The following is a 20,964-nucleotide window of genomic DNA, read 5'->3' on the forward strand; positions in this document are numbered from 1 at the left end:
TTACCATGTACACCCCTTGTTCTTAGCAAATGTACAAAAGGCAACAAACTACTTGATCTGACGAAAGCAAGTGTTATGAAAAACATAAAGCAGTCCATACACCCAAATCTCTGTAAAGTCTCATCCAAATCCTTCACAAATTTCTAGGGTTTCGATTCAATCCTCTGGAAAATGCACACATATACGTATAGGAAGATGCATAGAAGAGGGAATGTTCAGTTGCTTTTGATTGATTTTTGAATTGTACGAGAAGAACTAGTATCAAATCTACATGTAAATCTCATACGCAAGTTGGCAGAACATTTTCAATATGGTGGAGATGGGATCGGAGAGAGAGAAGAATATAGAGAACAATGGCGGATTAACGGCTATAGATTCGATTGAATCTAGGTGGGTGTTTCAGGATGAGTATGATTCAGATATGGATAGTGGTGACCATGGTACTGCTGATGGGGATGAAGGTTCAACGCCGCGCAATGAATTGGAATTGGACTCTGATGATGATGATGATAATGCTATGAGGAAACTGATCCGTACTGGCCCTCGGATTGATTCATTTGATGCTCTTGAACTCCCTGGTGCTCAACGGAACGACTTTGATGTGAGTTATTGTTGATGAATTGTGTGAACTGCATAAACCTTTTATTCACTTAAAATTATGTGTTATAGCATAGTTTATTTTGTGAAATTATTGTATTTACATTCTAGAACCTCTTCTTGTGTTATAAACTTCCCATATAGATGATCTTTATTTGTTGATGAAGTGGTATTGCCCATATAGATGACTTTAAGATAAACAGGTAACCTCCCCCAAACAAATGGTATTCATTTTATTTGTTGTATAGCCAACCTTAACTAGCCCAGAATCGAGGCTTGTCAGTTAAGGCCTTACTTGGCAATACTTGTGCATTGATTTCACTTCCCTTATGTAATCAACATACTATAGAATCTGTTAGATGCTTAATATTTTCACTATATGGAGGGAATTATAATGATGTAGGCAGTGAAGCTTATCCGACCACCAAGAATGCTAACACTGAGAGGCAGAAAGAGGATAAACAAAACGTATAGAGGGTAATGAAGGTTAGAAGAAAGGAACAGGACAGTGAAGTATTTCTAAAGCAATAGAGAAACACTTAACCACTCAACTTGGACTAGTAGTCCTAGATGTGAAGCAGAAAGAGTAGCGGAAAAAGAGAGAAGTATCATGCAACAAAGAATTCTACAGTAGACATTGAACGGCATAAAAATAGCATTTAATGACAAATTAATGGAGGGAAACCATGATTTAGAAGTGGGAACAGATATCCAAGGGAAGGAATGACAAGTTACAACTCCAATGTATTTAGTGAAGTTCTGGGTGTGTCTATGACCTAAGACCTTAATCACACTTCACAAGTATTCTGTTGAAATGAGGAGATGCAGAAACATGTTAAAGCAAAACGGAATGGTATGAAAATTTGCTATTTCAAAAAGTAGAGAAGCCTTTTAAGAGTGTAGTCCCATTATGTTATGATTTGTCATTTGTGCTTGTTTTGGAAAATAGCATGGGCGTTATCGAATATGTTCCTATAACTTTTTAACATCAACTGGGCCATCTTTGGGAAGTTGACACAGTTTTTCTTTTTCAAGAGTTGGGCTAGAATGAACCTAGAGAAGAATCACAAAAAGCTATGGAAACAATCTCATTATGCATATTATGGGTCATATGGAATGAGTGGAAAGTGGATGCTTTGAAGGAATTAGTTGTTTTGTACATCAATTGAAATATTTTTGTTTTCCTCTTTTGTTGATTTGATCAGAGTATGAATGCATAAATATTCCTCATATTTCATTTTATGTGAAACTCTTTCCTTTTTAACATGTTTAAAAAAGAATGACATATTTTTATACTCTAGAAATATGTTATAAAATTTTCCATTTACCCTTAAAATAGAAATGTTTACATGTTTAGGACCTTAAAGTTTTTAAAGGTAGTGAGAGGTATATCGAACACTGGGAAGATTTTCGTTGGTGGAGGTTTTAATGGCCATATCGAAGCAACTTCTAGTGGCTTTGATGATGTTCATGAAGGCTTTGGTTTTGGGGAGAGCAATGGAGGTTGAGCAGAGCTTTCGGATTTCGCTAAAGCTTTTGAGTTGGTAATTGCTAACTCGTGCTTTCCGAATAGGGAGAACCAATTGGTTACCTTTCGTAGTACGAAAACCAAGACTCAAATAGATTACTTACTCCTTAGGAAGGGTGATAGAGGCATTTGTAAGGGTTGCAAGGTTATTCTGAGTGAGAATCTTACTACCTAACACAAGGTTTTGACGATGGACTTGGAGATTCAGAGGGATAAGAATACCTTGTATAACCGATCGAGGATTAAATGAGGTGGCTTAACCTCTACCTTTTCTTGAGAGATGGGGAGAAGTTGATTGGTATGGGGGCTTGGAGTAGTAGCGGGGATGTGAACAACATGAGGATAAGATAGCTAGTTACATTAGGGAAGCAACTATAGATGTCCTAGGGCATCGAGGGGAACTTTGATGGTCATCAAGGAGATAAGTGGTGGAACGGAAAAGTCCAAGGCAAAGTGAAAGCAAAGAGGGTTGCATTTATGAAGTTGGTGGAGTGCGTGGATGAGGAAGAGAAGTGGATGCTTAAGGAAGTTTATAAGATGACAAAGACAAATGCTAGGTTAGCCGTTACGACTTCACGACAACTTTCAAATGCTTGTGTGTTGAGCTAAGGGACAAATGTAGGAAAAGAAATTGTATAGGCTCACAAAAGCGAGAGAGAGAAAGGCTGGCGACTTGGATCAAATGAAGTGCATCAAGGATGAAGAAGGCAATGTGTTGGTGGAAGAGACCTCTATTAAGCAAATATGACAAACATACTTCCATAAACTCTTAATGAAGAAATGGACAGAGACATTGTGTTGGGTGAATTGGTGCACTCTAAAAGACTTTAGAACTTTGGGTCATGTAGGTGTTTTAGGGTTGAAGAGGCTAAACGTGCTATTAGAAGGATGTGTAGGGAAGAGCGACAAAACCTGATGAGATTCTGGTGGAATTTGGAAGGGCACATACAAGGCAGGTATGGTGTGGTTGATTGAGTTGTTTAATTTATTTTAAGACGGCCAAAATGCCCGACAAATGGAGGTTATAGTGGTTCCATTGTACAAGAACAAGAATTATATCCAAAACTGTAACAATTACAGGGGCATCAAATTGCTAAGCCACACTATGAAGGTTTGGGAAAGAGTGGTGGAGATGAGGGTGAGAAGACGGGTGCCCATTTTCGAAAATCAATTTGGATTCATGCCGGGCGATCAACTACTAAAGTCATCCATCTTGTTCGGAGACTGGTGGAGAAATATAGGGAAAGGAAGAGGGACCTACATATGATGTTCATTGATCTTGAAAAGGCATATGATAGTCCCGAGGGATGTCCTCTACAGGTGTTTGGAGGTAAAAGTTGTCTTGATGGTTTATATCAGGGTGATAAAGGACATATATGATAGAGCCAAGACTTGGGTTAAAATAGTGAAAGAAGACTCGAAGCACTTCCCAGTTGAGATGGGCTACATCAAGGATCAGTTCTTAGCCCTTTCCTATTTGCCTCGGTGATGGATGAGTTGACGTGGTATATTAAGGAAGAGGTTCCATGGTGTATGTTATTTGTGGACGACATAGTACTGATTGATGAGACATAGAACAAAGTTAATGCTAGGTTGGAGGTTTGGAGACAAATTCTGGAGTCTAACGGGTTCAGGTTTCAGCAAGACCAAATTGATATATTTGGAGTGCAAATTCAGTGTTGTGTTGGATGAAGCGGATGTAGAAGTAAGGCTTGCCACTTAGACTATCCCTAAGAGAGAAAGTTTTAAGTATCTTTGGTCCGTAATCCAAAATAGTGGGGCATCGATGATGATGTCACACATTGCATTGGTGCGGCATGGATGAAATGAAGGCTTGTGGCTTGAGTCTTGTATGATAAGAATGTACCACCCAAACTTAAATGTAAGCTCCACAAAGTGGTAATCCTTGTTGTATGGGGTAGAGTGCAGCCAACCAAGAACTCACATGTTCAGAAAATACATGTTACGGATATGAGGATGTTGAGATAGATGTATGGGCATACTAGGAGCAACGAGATAAGAAATGAAGTTATCTGGGAGAAGGTGGGAGTCAACTCTGTGGTGGACAAGATGAGGGAAACGAGATTGAGATTGTTTGGACACGTGGAGAGGAGGAGGTGTGCTAATCCCCCAGTGAGAGATCTTTATAATTTGCTATTGAAAGTCAAACTAGTAACTAGAATTGAAGTTGTGGGTTTTAAATGGGGAATTATTAACTAATTAACTACTCAATTTGTAATCAAGAATTAGAGACGAACTAGGGTAACGATTCTTAGATGTCGAAATTCAAGTAGATAATTAACTATCAGCTCATTTAGGTGTGTTCATTGTGCAAAACTAGCGAATCTTTAAGTCTCCTAAAGCTTCTCGGCTCAATTAAGAGAATATCACCTTATGTCCACGTCGATACTTGGGTGTCAAATTAATTTGTTCATTCATCACATGCCTCAGATTAGCTAGCTTATCTCTAGCTCAAGATATTAGATGAGGGTGATATGCAACTTTTTGATATGATTCTTTTTCCTAATCTTAACTCTTTTTTGTCAAGCAAGTCAAAATACAAGCAAGCTCTTAATGTTTGCAACCATTAAAAAATATTTTTTATGAAAGAACCTTAATACACAATGTTCATCCTTTCATGAGAAGATTTTAGTGTAAATAGTTTATTATCATTATCCCCGCTCTAAGTTCCATAACCTTAGTTATGAGTTTAGCAATTCATAACTAGTTGGAAATAATAACTAAAGGAATTTAAAGAACTAACAAATATAAATGTAAAAGAAAGTAAACAAAACCTTTTATTAATGCAACTCTTGCAAGGGTATCTTGTTCGTTCCACCATAATCTTCTAAGATAACAGTAATTAATCCTAAAAAACTAAGAATGCTGAAAACTCTAAGCTAATAAGAATCCCTAACTTCTATGACTAAGGGTAATCCCTAATAGTAGTAATTCATGAATTAGCTAGACATGTATTAGTTATTTCACCTTCTATCCTACATAAAATAATACATAAATTTCCTTATAACTTAAACATGTACTCCCTCCGTTTCACATAGAATGATCTCCTTTCCTTTTTAGTTAGTTTAAAAAAGAATGACCTCTTTCTTTTTTTAGTAACATTTTAATTTTAGCTTTCCACGTGGCATGTTTAAGGCCACAAGATTAAAGGGCAATTTTGTACATTTGACATAACTTTAATTTAGGACCACAGATTCAAATGTCTTCTTTATTTTCTTAAACTTCGTGCCAAGTCAAACTAGACCATTCTTTGTGAAACGGAGGGAGTATTAGTTATGCGGGTTTCTAAATTGTCAACCAAACGCTAGATTAACTTTATACAAGAAAAAATTATTTCATAGCTACCTACCAAACATTGTATCAGTTATATGAATTAATACATGGATAACTTATTTCTTATCCAGCTACGGAGCTACCAAAGTCCAAACAAACCCTTAGTGCACAACTCTAAAAGTCGAAGATGGGGCGAGGAAGACAGCTACAGAGCAACTGATAAAGAACAGATTTAGGCAACTTAATTGACCTACCGGTATCTAAAGAAAGGGGTACCACTTATTTGGAAACTAGAAACTTGCCAGTTTCCAAGCGAAACTCAATGCTACTTTAACACTAGCTTAACTCAATGCTACTTTAACTCTAGTGAAACTCAATGTCCACGTCCACCATTGAAAGTTACATCTCTATTTGCACTCATTTGAGAAATACCAAATGAGTGAAGAAGTGTATCTTCGTTCTGATGTACAAGAGCAAAGCAGGTTCAAAGTAATAGGAGTTGTCACAATATTGAACTTATAAGTCACTTCAATGAAATTTCGGGAAAAAGTGATAGACTATAGACTTAAGGTAGGTTGGATTTATGCTTGCTAGATCTACTACTGATTTACATTCAGAAGATGGATAAAATTTATAGGAAGAAGGATTTCCACATTATATTCATTGACCTAGAGTTTGCACGAATTTGCCTCGAGTCCATACTTGGTAACAACAAGGTATGTATGTTCTTATCAAACGTATACCCAACTTGAGAAAATTCTGACTACATTCTAGTTTTATCTCTCTTGTTCCTCCAACCTTCATTTATGGTTTCTGTTTTTTTTTGACTTCATTCAGTGGAGGTCCTTTCCTGAGGGAGAATACTAAATGAACCTCTGTACCAGTGTTTTGGGGAGAGTGAAGTGAGAAAATGTGACAAGGCCCTGCTTCGCTTGAAGCAAAGTGCTCGCTTCACTGAAGTGTAGCACATTTCTTAAAGAAAGACCAAAATAAACCTTACACAGACAATATATACAAGTAAATGTTCAATTTAAATATTAATAAGTAGTTAGCACAAAATCCTCCATAGACTATAGTACAAGCAAAATCAATACTAAAACATTAACTTTTGCAATTCTTCCTTCACGTGAGCTGGGCAACTTGGACAAGCAGTGATGATTGGATTACCACTGATGAGATGATGTTTGTGATGATAATTCCCTCTTTTTTTTTTATCTTGTTACAAAAAAGACATTAAAAATAAGTCTTGTCTGTATCGCTAATGAAACCAGGTCTTTCTTTTGACCTTGTGAAATCTAATAAGCATTCGTTTCAGAGTACAGAGTGAACTAGTGACTAATTCCAAGTTTATTTGCAGGATGTTTCAGCAGGTAGGAAAATCCTATTGGCCTTTCAGACTCTTGGAGTTGTCTTTGGGGACGTGGGGACAAGTCCCCTATATACCTTCAGTGTGATGTTCAGCAAGGCCCCTGTCAATGGCAACGAAGATGTTCTTGGTGCATTATCCTTGGTTTTGTATACCTTAATCCTCATTTCGTTGGTTAAATATGTTCTTATTGTTCTTTGGGCCAATGATGATGGTGAAGGTGAGCTGACATTTGAAACTTGGCAAGTTGTTTTACATCATTATGCTCCGTATTTTGTGTCTTCTGATTCATTCAATGACTTTGGTTAATAACTGCAGGTGGTACTTTTGCTTTGTACTCACTGCTTTGTAGGCATGCTAAGGTTAATCTTCTTCCAAACCAACTAGCATCAGATGCTCGAGTATCAGGCTTCAGACTGAAGGTGCCATCTCCAGAACTTGAGAGGTCTTTAAAAATAAAGGAAAGGCTTGAAGCTTCATTGACATTGAAAAAGCTTCTTCTGATGTTAGTTCTTGCTGGTACTGCTATGGTGATAGCTGATGGAGTTGTTACACCTGCTATGTCAGGTATCTGTAGCCTTTTTTTTACCTGTTAAATAAATGGGTTGAGGGAAACAGGGGTACGTACTGCCTTTTGGTCCTCGGAGGTCCTTTTCCTCTGAATGAATTAGCTATTTTTCCCTTTTTGAAGTTTAAGTTTCTTTCAACTATGTTGATGCAGTAATGTCTGCTGTTGGTGGTTTAAGAGTTGGAGTCTCTGGGGTTAAGCAAGGTAATGTAATCTTGCTTATTGAGCACAAACCTTTAAAGAATTGTTCACTACTTGGAATTTATGTGATCTGCAAGTCTTTGGATCCCTTAATTCTCTATCAGTTCAGCATGCTTTCTATAAAGTGAATACAGTATTCTGGTAAATAGTTTGCTTATAGTTTCTATTGTATCATTCCTTCGCGACATCCATTACAATTGTAATGACACAAGGAAGATTAGTGTGCCACATTGACGGATGACCTGCACCAACTGAGGGAGTGGTCAGTGATTGTTCTTAAAATGCAGTTTGCTATGTGCACATGAGGTATAAACCTCGTTGATATTGCCTAGCTCAGTAATGAAAGGAATTTGTGGTTATATTACATTCTGTGTTTTTTTGCTCATTGAGAATTTGTACATTTTAATAATTCTGCTGCTCAAGATTTCTAAGAAAGCACAGTTTTGTGAACCCTGATAATTTCGACTGACAACACTGAGTTGAAGATGCTTATACCTTGTATCTTGAGGTGTTAGGCTTAACCTATGACTTAAATGATAGGATGGATATGATTTGCTCTTCCTACCTTATGTGATATCTTGATGCACTCGAAGTCCTTTTAGTAGTTAGATTTCTTATACTCTAATGTCTTTGCAGATCAAGTTGTGATGATATCAGTGGCATTTCTTGTAATTCTGTTCAGTGTACAGAAGTATGGGACAAGTAAAATGGGGCATTTCGTAGGTCCTGCTTTGTTTATATGGTTCTGTTCCCTGGGTGGCATTGGTGTCTACAATCTCATTAAGTATGATTCTAGTGTTTGGAAGGCATTTAATCCAGTTCATATATACTATTACTTTAAGCGCAATTCAACAAAGGCGTGGTACTCACTTGGGGGCTGTATTCTTTGTGCAACAGGTAAACTCTTGATAATGGATGCTTCCGATAGTTGACACTAAACTTGTAATCGGAATTACTAACAAATAATGCACTGTTATTTGTTTCCATTTTATTTTGTTTGTTCTTGGTTTACTTGAGTGAATACAGGTGCTCTTTTTTCTTTATTAAGAAGATTTTGAAATGCAACGAGGTTTACTTTCATATGTTTGGACTCTATTTTTGCATCTACTGTTACAACTTGCGATGATTATCTTCTTGCTGAGATGCTCTTTACATCTTTTATTGGACTACAAGTTGCTTCCAGTTTTCATTTCCATTAAAACTTTGTAATGCAATTTGTGATTAAAATATGCAATTTTTCTTTTCTTCGCATTACAACAACAAACCCAGTGTAATCCCACATGCCACAAGCGGGTTTCGGAGGGTAGAGTGTACCTACCTTACCTCCTTCCTTGAGAGGGTAGAGGGGTTGTTTCCGATAGACTCCTCAAAGAAAGATGTAAAAGAAGATAGTACCAACAAGTAGAAACAACAACAAAATAATACAATCATCGAGGGTAAAGAAATAACTCGTAGTAATACAAATCTATGAATAAGAAAACACAAGAATAATACAACAAGAATAGTATATACAATCCTACTTAGAATAAGAATAAGAATAGGAATAGTATATAGTATCCTCCTTGGAAAAAGATTGTAATGTAGTGTCCTAGTTGAAAAAGGAGTGTATTGTAGTGTCTATAAATAGGGTCTCGATGTAATTATTTAGATATACAATTGAATACTATTTTTCTCCTATATCTCTCACATATATGCCGCCCGTCTGGCCAATGATTGTGTTAACAAAAGTAGGACCAATGATACACGCATGAACCCCATATTTAGGGGAAGAAAACTCAGTCAGGCAGGTCACCGTGTGTCAATTTCTGATGGCTTTCTAGGACTTTTTTGTGTCAACCCCATATCCGTAAGGATCTCAAGAGTTTGGCATGACTCATAGTTGAGTTTATCACTCTGTGTTTTATCGACATTCTGCATCAAATCCAATATTTCATGAGAAGACTTAGCACATTGAGATTGACTCTCAATTTTGTGAAGTCGAGTGATCAACTTGCAAATATCTTCATCAAGATCCTCATCGGTCCTCGTATTAATTATATCTGTAACAATCTAGGTACATATGACTTGTATATATGCACTAGCTTGAGGGGTAGTGTTAGAATAGGAATAGGAACAAGAATATTATGTACAATCCTACTTAGAGTAGGAGTATGAATAGGAATAGCATATAGAATCTTACTTGGAAAAGGATTGTACTGTAGTGTCCTAGTTGGAAAAGGAGTCTAATGTAGTGTCTATTAATAGGGTCTCAATGTAATAATATAGATACACATTCAATAATATTTTTCTCCTGTATTTCTCACAAATACTAATACTCTGCCAATGGAAAGCAATACGTCCAATCACCTACTAATCTTTTACCTTAGTTCGCGACCTCTGCACCTTCCAATCAAGGGTTATATCCTCGGTGAGCTAAGGTTGTACCATGTCCTGCACAATCACCTTACCCCAATACTTCTTAGACCTATCTCTACCCATTGTCAAGCTCACTATGACCAACCTCTCCCACGTCCTTACTGGGGCATTTACATATCATCTCTCACATGCCCGAACCACCTCAACCTCACTTCCTGCATCTTATCCTCCACAGGGGTCCTCTGGCTTGCTAAAAACGTTTAATATTGAGAATGTTGGATGTATTACACAGGTGGAATTGTGTAATAAGGCTTTTAACTAGCTTAGTGAATCAATTTGAACTAGTAAATATAGTACAAAATGCTTCGGGAAGTTGAAAATTAGCATAGATCCAAAGATTTCCAAATAGGACTACTTTGATTCGAATATCTTCATTCCAAATCTTATCTCTCTTGGTATGATGCCCACACATTCATCTTAACATCCTCATCTCTGTTATTCTTATCTTTTGGACATGAGAGTTCTTGACTGGACAACACTCCACACCATATAACAATAGTGGGTCTAACCACAGTCTATGGATTTCACCACCAAGTCTTGGTGGCACACTCTTTATCACACATAACACCGGTTCGAGCCTCCATTTCATCCACGCCGCCTCAATACAATGTGTGCAATCCTCATCGATTTCCCCATTACCTTGAATATTGATCCGTAGGTACTTATAACTTCCTCTGTTGGGGATGACCTATGTGTCAATCCTCACGTCCACGTCCGTTTCATGGGTCATGTCACTAAACTTGCACTCCAAGTACTCGATTTTGGTCTTGCTCAACTTGAAACCTTTTGATTCCATGGTCTGTCTCAAAACCTCTAGTCTCGCATTAATGCTGGCTCGCGTCTTGTCAATTAGTACTATGTCACCCGCAAATAACATGCACAATGACACCTCCCCTTGAGTGTGTCGCGTTAGTACATCCATCGTTGATGCAAATAAAAAGGGCTTAAAGTGGATCCCTAGTGCACTGCAACATGACCAGAAGTGTTCTAAGTCTCTTTCCACATTCCTGATTCGGGTCTTAGCACCATCATACATATCCTTAGTCACCCTAGCGTAAGATACCGACACACTTCTTGCCTCCAAGCATCTTTAGAGAACCTGTCTTGGGATTGTCATATGCTTTTTGTGGTCTATGAACACCATATGCAAGTCCCTTTTTCTCTTTCTATACTGTTCTTCCAACCTCCTCACATGGTGAATGACTTATGTAGTTGATTTCCCTCATATGAATCCGAAATGGTTCTCTGAAATAGACACAATCCTCCTAAACCTCGCTTCCACTAGTCTCTCCCAAACTATATTAGTGTGGCTTAGAAATTTGATATCCCTATAATTGTTGCAGTTTTTGATATCCTCTTGTTCTTATATAATAGAATGGCCGTACTCCACCTCCATTCTCTGGGCATCTTCGTTATCCTAAAAATGGTATTAAACAACCTAGTAAGCCACCCTAAGCCTACCTTGCTCGCGTTCTTCCAAAATTCCATCGGGATTTCGTATGGCTCAATCTTTGTTCCGCTATTTACCTTCGCATAGCCTCCTCCACCTCCTCAACCCTTACACACCTGCAACACCCAAATCTCGGTAACTCTCAGAGTGCTCTAGATCACCAAGCACAATGTTCATGTCCCCTCTTCGTTCAAGAGTTTATGGAAGTAACTCTGCCATCTGTTTAATATGTGCCTCGTATGCCAATACTATGCTTTCCTCGTCTTTGATGCATTTCACTTGGTCCAAGTCACGTGCCTTCCTCTCTCTCACCTTGTCTAGTCTCTACAACTCCTTTGTCCCCAAGTCTTCATACAAACGTCCAAACGTTGTCGTCTTTGCTATTGTAACCGCCAACTTCACCTCCCTTTTTCACCTTCTTATACCTCTCTATTCATCATTTTATTCTTTGCGTCCTTGCTCTCCACTAGCTTCACATATGCCACTTTCTTAGCTTCCACTTCCCCTTCAGCCTCTTCATTCCACCACCAGTTCCCCTTGTGTCTACCGGGGTAACCTCTCGAGACCCCTAGCACCTCTCTAGCTGCCTCACTAATGCAAGTCATTGTTGCAGACCTCATGCTACTCCTCCAGTCCCCTATTGCCAACAACTTTTTCCCCCGATTTCCGGATCTTGTCCTTAGTCAAGGCTCTCTATTTGATCTTCACATTGTATATGCATAATCTGTGGGAAGTATAATTCCAAAAAATAGGCCCCCAAGGCCTAGCTCGAGTGGCAAAAGGTGGAGGATTTGTGGCTTAGGTCGCAGGTTCAAGCCCCCTACTATGCAAAGCGAAGCCCGGTTTTTAAGTGGAGAAGGGTAGAGGGTTGGGCCCATTATCCACCGAGGTTAGAAGACTGTGATTGGTCCAAATGGCGGGTCACAGACGTATTTCTCGTTTATCAAAAAAAAAATCCAAAAAATAGATGATTTATGTGAACCTGGTGCCTTTTGCTACTCAATACTCAAACTTGGAGTTCTCGGTAATGCATCATGCTAGTTTTAGTCGTGTTACTCAATAACATTATGATAGTTCTTTGGTTCAAATGTCGTTACTCCATTCCTAAATTTTTGTAGGGATCCAATTATTTTTTTATGACAATATGCGGACCAACTTGTGCTCATCTCGACTATTCCACTGCGTACATGCTACCTCCCACCAACACATGTACTAGGTAACTATGTCAACTAAGGCTTAAGCAAGTGAAAAGAAATCACCTAATCTTTTTTGCCTTCGCTGGAATTAGAACTTGAGACCTCACAGTTTTCCTTCCACTTTATTGACTACAAAGCTACACCTCTGATTGCATAGAAACCCAATCTGCATATTGTAACTCTTTCTATTGTAGGTCGAGCAAATTTAGTTAAGTATTAAGTAAAATCATGTGACCTGTTGTAACAACCTAGCCCAACTTCCAAGGTATTGTTTGCTATGGCTCAATTTTGTAGCCTTACCCGTTTGTCCCCTTGGTTTTGACCCTAAAGGCTCCTCCGCAACTAAAACCTGAACTTGTCATTTGACCACTAACTTTTCCCTCCCATTTTGATGTGTGATCTACGCAAGGTAAACTTTACAGCAAACTCCCTTACAAATTTAAGAATCAACGGTTTACGGGCTGTTTGATTCACATCCTGAGAGATTCAGTGTCCTTAGTCCTCACTTAGGTCTGCTTCACCACTGTACTAGTGGAGGTACTGGCCTTGATACCGCTTGTAACGACTCAAGCCCAACTGCCATGGTATTGTCCTCTTTGGTCCAACCTTTGGTCTTTTAGGGACTCACGATTTTATTCCCTTTTGTTTTATCCAAAAAAAAGCACAGTTGAATCCTAAACTCGCGCTTTTATGATCCCTTACTTTTCAATCCCAATGCGATGTAAGATTTGCCTGAGGCAAGCTTCACAGCGAACCCACTTTCGAGTTCAACTGTGCACGATTCATGGATTTGTTACACCTGTTGTACATTTCAACAGAAAGGAAGTGGATGTGGCCTTTGAGTTGCCAATCATTAGGCGTTATGAAATAGAATCTCAAGAATTGCAGAGGCAATTTATGTATGTACCATAAATTAAAAATCATTCTTGAAAATGGGCGTCTGAAGCACGAAGGTATAGCAATATCATTTGAACTAGATAGTGTTTTGAATCTTCACCTGTCTGGGCCTTCTTAAGTTCTTGTCTAGAGCAATCAGGGTTATTCACATTTAATCATTTTCTCCTTTATTGTCGAAACCCTTTTTTCAAGTGCTTCTTTTTGGCCTTTAACTTTTCGAAGGTTAGCTTGTTTGGTCAAGCTTCCAAAATTTGCTTATTTTGAAAAATGCTTTTTGTCAGAAGTGTTTTAAAAAGGTTACTTTTGGAGAGTAGTAGTGTTGGTTTTTTAAAAGACGGGGCAGCAAAAGGTATTGATTAAAATGTCTCAATAATTAATTCTCAAGAAAATGTCTCAATAATTTAATAAGTATAGGAGGGCTTTAAATAGCCAATTTGAGCACATAATATGCAGAAAATCTGCAATTCAAAAAAGCTAGAATTTCTCAATAACTAAAATAACCTAGTAAAATTCAAATTTCAAATTTTTCCTAAATCTAGACAATTTATTATATTAAATATTACTGCAGTAACAAAAGTAAAATTCAACAAGTAGTTTGTGTTTGGTACTTTTGGAGAGTAGTAGTTTGTGTTTGGTTAACCTATTTTTAAAGCACTTTTGTCAATATCAAAGCAGTAATTGTGCTTGGCGAAGGATCTAAAAGTGCTTCAAGGAAAAAATATTTTTTTCAGCTTATGAAAGACGGCTTCTGCCACTCTACTCAAAAACACTTTTTTCCCTAAAAGTTTGGTAAAACACCCCAACTCTAAAATAAGCACTTTAAGAAAGAAACACTTTTGGTTTCCCAAAAGCTTGGCCAAACAGGCAATGAATTCCAGTAAAAAGCTTTGAGATTTGGTTCACTATATGCAACAAAAGGAGATTAAGCTTGTCTCTGAGTCGGTTTGTGGTCTTGGGGTAAACCCATAACTGAATGCTACTCTCCATTTGTTCTTGCATTGTCCATTTGTGATTGTGTACTGGGAAAACTTTTTTATGTTTCAGAATTTTTCTGTTTCAAGAACTAAGTTTTAGGGTTTGGTCTAACAAAGTTAGGTGCAGCTCTTCCATTTTCTTTGCTAAAATGTACACTTGAATGTTTAGGACAACTATGCAGATGAAACACGTGTCAGATAAATTTTGACTCTCCACTTCTCTGTTGAGAGATAGATCAATTGCTTAACGTTTCCACTTGGCATTGATATTAACCATGGTAATTTCTTGATGCGTTTTCTCCACTTGGATGAAGACATCTTATACTCACCTTTTATATCACATGTTTTTCTTAACTGTTGACATTTTCTTGGCCTTTCAAAGAAATATACTTCTGTGTGTATGTAAGCATTTTTTTCTCAATTCTCTTCTTTTTTTTTCTCCATGAATTTTAAGAATATTTATAATTCCTCAATCTTCTTCTTTTTTGGGGGGTTCTTTTTTGTTCTATAATATTATTATTTCTCTTTACTTTCTGGGATATAAAGCTGATCATCATTTCTAAAACTCAGGTTCCGAGGCAATGTTTGCAGATCTTTGTTATTTTTCTGTGAGATCAGTCCAGGTATGCAGCAGCAGATCTGGTGATAGGATTTGTGGCTGGGAGTGGAGTGGGGTGTTGGGAGGTGTATCGATATAATTATACCTACCCCTTTTATATTCTTGATATTTTTTTATTATTGTTATTTTTTTTACGATTACAAAAAAATTATTGAGTATCAAACTTTATTTACAGCTTACCTTTGTGTTCCTTGTGCTGCCATGCCTTCTGTTGGGTTACCTTGGTCAAGCTGCTTATCTTATGGAGAACCATGCAGACACAACACAGGCTTTCTTCTCTTCTGTGCCAAGTAAATTTCTGGTTCTGTTCTTACCCTGATAGCCCCTGTTTACTTGCTATGAGAAAAAATGATAACACTAATTTTCAACTTAATTTTACGTGCAAGTGATCCTTAATGTCTATGCTTTCGGTGATAAAAGTTTATGAATCCAAAAGGAGTAAAAAACCAAGTTTTTTAGTGAAAATTTCCAATCATGATGCAGGTGGAGTTTTCTGGCCCGTCTTCTTGATTGCTAATGTAGCTGCATTGATAGCCAGTAGAGCGATGACCACCGCAACTTTCTCTTGCATTAAACAATCCACAGCCCTAGGCTGCTTCCCTCGCCTTAAAATTATTCATACATCACGGAAGTTCATGGGTCAGATATATATCCCGGTGATGAACTGGTTTCTTCTCGCATTGTCCTTGGTGATGGTTTGTTCTATCTCAAGCATATATGAGATAGGAAATGCTTATGGTAATGCCTGGTTCCTTGTTCATTAGAACTTAGTGATGTCTTTGCTTCTACTTTTTGGTTCTTTTCTTGTGGTCTTTTTCCCTAATACTACTTGGATGTATCTGGTGCGTATGTGGAAGGTCTTTATATTTATTTTTCAGTAAGGCCCCATTTGTTTTCATTGAGATTAAGACATCTGAATCTGAATGAACATGAATATCGGAATCTGAATGAACATCTAAATATCGAGTTGTTGTTTTTTTCTCAAAAAGAAAGTGGCTGTTTTGAGATCTGAACACTAAATAATAGACTATTTGTTTTTTAGTATCTGAATGAGTATAATGTACACACATTTAAGCCTGTTTAAATATAATTCAAACTAAATAATAATTAACTGTTATATTGATAGAATATTATTGAAAATCTTAAATAAAATAAACCTTAACCTACCTATTCTTGTACAATCAAATACACAAGAATTATACAACTGACAGAAAAGAAGTTAAAAGATGTGAACAAAGAGGTCAAGTTCTAGATTTCCTATTTGATGACTTCCTTCAATCATATTTTGCAATTTGCACAACTTCTCTTCATTTTGTGGACATAACAATCCCATTTGATTTCACAAAGAATTTCATCTTGGCTCTTTTTGGTGTTATCGTCGACATCTTGGTTAATATCTCAGGAACAATTTTTGATAGGGTGCATCTCTATCCAAATTTTCTTCTTTTTCCTTCCTTTTCATTTGAGCTTCTAACACATCCGAAATCCAGTTTTTTAGGAAATAGATTCAGTTATCAATTCATTTGTTTTCCCGATCCCTAAAATCCACCTCACCTACTCCAATTGTCAGAACCTCCAGTTCCATCAGCGGTCTTCCATATCCACCATTCTCTAATACGCCATATTCACCCACTGGGCCCTATCTAGGCCAACAAATATCAGACTACTGCCCCATTTGACTGAACTGGACATCTGATGAACGTAGTGCAAAAATACTGACAAGAGAGTTGGGATATCTCACTGCTGCAGTTTTGAACTTTTGATCCCTTTAGCAGTTATAATCTTATTCTGTTCAGTTATTTGATCTATGTCATCACCAAGTTTCAATTAGTTAGGTTAGAAGTGTTACTTAACTAGAAGCTGGCATGTAGATAATCATTGAGGGGAGCATTCAAAGTAAATCCTTGAAAAGGTCAACAACACCTTTTGAGAAATAGAATTTTGTAGGAGTACATTTACCAGGAAAGAAAGACAGATGAAAAGGCATTCATTAGAAAAAGAAAAACAGCTTAAAATTCAATTTCTTGTCCTTCAATACTTTTTTTTGTAGTCTTAGTCTTGCAATTTTAAACTATGCACTTGATCTTTCTCAGTTTTTGATGCATGTGAAGTCAAATGTGTTTTGTGAAATGGGAATGGGCCGGAGGAAATAATATTCAACTTGCAGGTCATGACTCGATATTTTTCAGCTGTGAAACAAGGATCTAATCATCCAAATATATCTAAGTGTATTGTTCCAATTAGTTCCACAGGATATAGTAACATGTAATGACTGTTTATTTGTGCGTGAGGAAACTGAAAGTACTTAAGATATAGGGTTTCGGCCTGTTAGGTAAGATAGCAAAAGAATACTCATATGTTGCTTGGATAGTTGGATTGCAATTTAGAGGTCCTGATCAGTTTGACTAGTAAATCAATGGGATTCTTTCAATTTTAATGGAGTCTAATGGATTCAGGCTAATTAGAACCAAGACAAAATACCTGTAGTGCAATTTAAGTAATGTAATGCTTGAGGCTGGCGTGGAAGTAATGCTAGTGATACAAGAGAGGAAGTTTTAAGTATCTTCAGTCTATTATCCAACAAATGGGGAGATTGATGATGATGTTATACATCGTCTTGGTGTTGGGTGGATGAAATGGAGGCTCACATTCGTAGTCCAGTGTGATAAGAAGATACCACCTAATTTAAAGGCAAAATGTACAAAGTGGTGGTTAGACTAGCTATGTATGGAGTTGGCCAGTCAAGAACTCCCATTTTCAAAATATGGAAGTTTCGGAGATGAGGATGCTGAGATGGATGTGTGTGCATACCAGGAGAGAAAAAAATTAGGAATGACGATATCTGGGACAAGGTAGGAGTGAACTTGATAGAGGACAAGATGCGGGAAATGAGGTTGAGATGGTTCAGGCATGTGCAAAGGAGAGGCATGGATGCCCCAGTGCGGAGGTGTGAGAGGTTGGATATGGATGGTTTCAAGAGAGGGAGAGGTAGCACGAATAAGTATTGGGGAGGTGATTAGACAAGACATGACAGAACGTCAACTTACCGAGGACATGATCATAGATTGGAGGCTATGGAGGACAAGGATTAAGATAGAAGATTAGCTTGATAGTTAAACATTGTCTCGCTTATCCTTATGTGCTATTAGTCGTACTATTAGTGGTATGTTACTCTTATAGTTTGTTTTCCTTTGAGTTTGGTTACTATTGGTTGATATTTGTACTTCGATTATTGTATTATCTCTTGTTATGACTATTGTTAAGGATGATTTGTCAGTCTGTATTATTTTGCCATTACTTCTTCATTTCCACTATTTCTTTTTCTATACTGCTTTGGACTGTTTTTTTCCTTGAGCTGAGGGTCTATCGGAAATAGTCTCTAATAGTCTCTCTACCTCCAAAGTAGGGGGTAAGGTGCACTGCATACACTTTACCCTCCCCAGACCCACTTTATGGGATTACACTGGGTATGCTGTTGATTTCTAGACTGCATAATTAGATGAAGATTTAAACTGGCTTGTTCTAGACTTCCTAGTCTGATGCATATCCTGTCTGACAGGAATAGCCGAGCTTGGTGTGATGATGATGACAACAATACTAGTTACTATTGTCATGCTTCTGATATGGCAGATCAACATCATTATTGTGCTTAGCTTTGTTGTTATCTTGTTGGGATTGGAGTTAATATTTTTCTCATCAGTTTTATGGAGTGTGGGAGATGGAAGTTGGATCATTCTGGTTTTCGCTGTTGTCTTGTTTTTTATTATGTACATATGGAACTATGGAAGCAAGCTAAAGTATGAAACTGAAGTCAAGCAAAAGATGTCTATGGATTTGCTACGTGAACTAGGCCCAAACCTTGGAACAATCAGAGCACCTGGAATTGGCTTGCTTTATAATGAACTGGCAAAGGGCATACCAGCTATATTTGGACATTTTCTCACCACTCTTCCTGCTGTTCATTCAATGATAATTTTTGTTTGTATAAAATACATTCCTGTTCCTGTAGTACCTCAGAATGAAAGGTTCCTGTTTTGCCGTGTCTGCCCCAGAGGCTACCACATATTTCGTTGTATTGCCAGGTAAGCATGCTAAATTATTTTCATTTCTATTGGTTTGTTTAGACTAGGTGGTCTGATTTACGTGGCTAAGGAGAACTTAGTATAAATTTTACAAAAAGGTCTGCTGCATGACCGTTGATATCTGTAAATAGATGTGGTATTTGGACAGTTAACTGTGAGAAACCGGAACCTGCCTGTGTTGTGATACCTAATTTTGTCTGCAAACAGGTTGTTAAATTGCCTAACTCCTACGGGCAGTGCTTCTGTCATGATTCTATTTGGACCAATGCTTTATATTCGAGTTTTTGACAGTTTCCTTTGTATAGATGCATTTTCTTTGCTGCATTTGTTGTTTGTTTTTGCCATGGAACTTGGCTACTAATATTTCAGTCGTAATTCTTGGAATGACAGATACGGTTACAAGGATGTTCGCAAAGAAAACCAGCAGGCTTTTGAGCAGCTACTGATTGAAAGTCTAGAGAAGTTTATTCGTAGAGATGCTCAGGAGCGGTCACTTGAAAGTGATGGCAATGATGAATCAGACTCTGAAGAAGAGCAAGCCTTTTCAAGGGTCCTTGTTGCTCCCAATGGGAGTGTTTACTCACTTGGTGTTCCTCTCTTATCTGATTTTAAGGACACCGGAAAGGCAGTTGTGGAAGAAAGCATTTCAGAAGAGCTGAAGCCTGGCCCTTCATCGGAGTCACTCTTGTCAGATGCTGAACAGTCCTTTGAGAAGGAGCTCTCATTCTTACGCAAGGCCAAAGAATCAGGTGTGGTTTACCTCCTTGGTCATGGAAATATTAGGGCAAGGAAAAGTTCCTGGTTCATTAAGAAGCTTTTCATAAATTACTTCTATGCTTTCCTTAGAAAGAATTGCAGGAGGGAAATTGCCAATTTGAGTGTACCACACTCGCATTTAATGCAGGTTGGCATGACATATATGGTGTGAGAATTAGCTTTCTGGAAAAGGCCCATACTAATATATTTTGGTGAAAAGGTTTTAGTGTCAAATTTTTTGTTGGTCCCCTGTATCAAAGTGATGAGTGCAGTCAAGTGTCCATATGCCTTCGTTGGACACATGACACACCACAGCTGAATTGAAATCCTTCGTCTTATAGCCTGGAAATCTTTGCACTGATCCAGTTACTGTAACAAACTTATCGCCATAGTCATTTGGGTTTCATTCTAACACTGCCTCAACCCGTTGACTTGTTCAATGCATTTCCATCTGTTGAAGCTAGATGAGCAGGAATAAGTGAAGAACAGACACACAATGGCCGCCAAGATAGATGCAAACTCATAGTATTGTAGTTCTTTTCAGTTATTACTTTTGCCCTTGACTTTCATAATTTTCTTATTGAATGACCTTATAAATGTTGATGGAGTTTTCACCGTAGACTAGTTCATTCATCTTAGAGAATTGTTGTCTTGCTCTTTCATTTTTTCTTTCGGTTTTGGTTTGTTTTTCATCTGTGCGAATAGAATGGTAAACGTTTGTGGTCTTGCAATTTGTGACTGTGGAAATGTGGGACTGGATGTTTGATTTGAACGATCAGCCACAAATGGTTGAAATACATGTGTGGCTGTGCCACACAAAGTCTATTTAGTATTTTCGTGTCATGATAGTTGTGGAATACTTGACATCAAACTTTATGAAACTTTCTAGACTGGTCGTTTCTGTACTTGAAAACTCATATCATTTAACTGTTAGAAAGTGATTTAGGACTCATTAGTTTGAATGCTCTGAAAGTTAGTCAACCGTTGCTTTTTCTTTGTTTTGGTTATCGATTTCAAAGCT

The 20,964-nt window shown here is 37.7% G+C and overlaps 2 protein-coding genes across 3 annotated transcripts in view; one reads left to right on the forward strand and one right to left on the reverse strand.

Annotated features, from left to right (window-relative positions):
• The window catches only part of LOC125837375 (probable protein phosphatase 2C 10), a 1,808,044-nt gene that overhangs the window by 671,632 nt on the left and 1,115,448 nt on the right, over positions 1-20,964 (reverse strand). The window lies entirely within an intron of this gene.
• LOC125837344 (potassium transporter 7-like) lies at positions 81-20,581 on the forward strand. The gene is made up of 10 exons (XM_049516478.1): positions 81-601; positions 6,777-7,005; positions 7,104-7,352; positions 7,507-7,557; positions 8,191-8,451; positions 15,057-15,109; positions 15,281-15,395; positions 15,589-15,843; positions 18,665-19,187; positions 19,578-20,581. The coding sequence occupies exons 1-10, from the start codon at positions 311-313 to the stop codon at positions 20,113-20,115; spliced, it is 2,565 nt and encodes an 854-aa protein (XP_049372435.1). The 5' UTR covers positions 81-310; the 3' UTR covers positions 20,116-20,581.

Source organism: Solanum verrucosum, unplaced genomic scaffold (genome assembly GCF_900185275.1).
Source record: "Solanum verrucosum unplaced genomic scaffold, falcon-dt-bn FXZP01000147.1, whole genome shotgun sequence".
Lineage (NCBI taxonomy): Eukaryota > Viridiplantae > Streptophyta > Magnoliopsida > Solanales > Solanaceae > Solanum > Solanum verrucosum.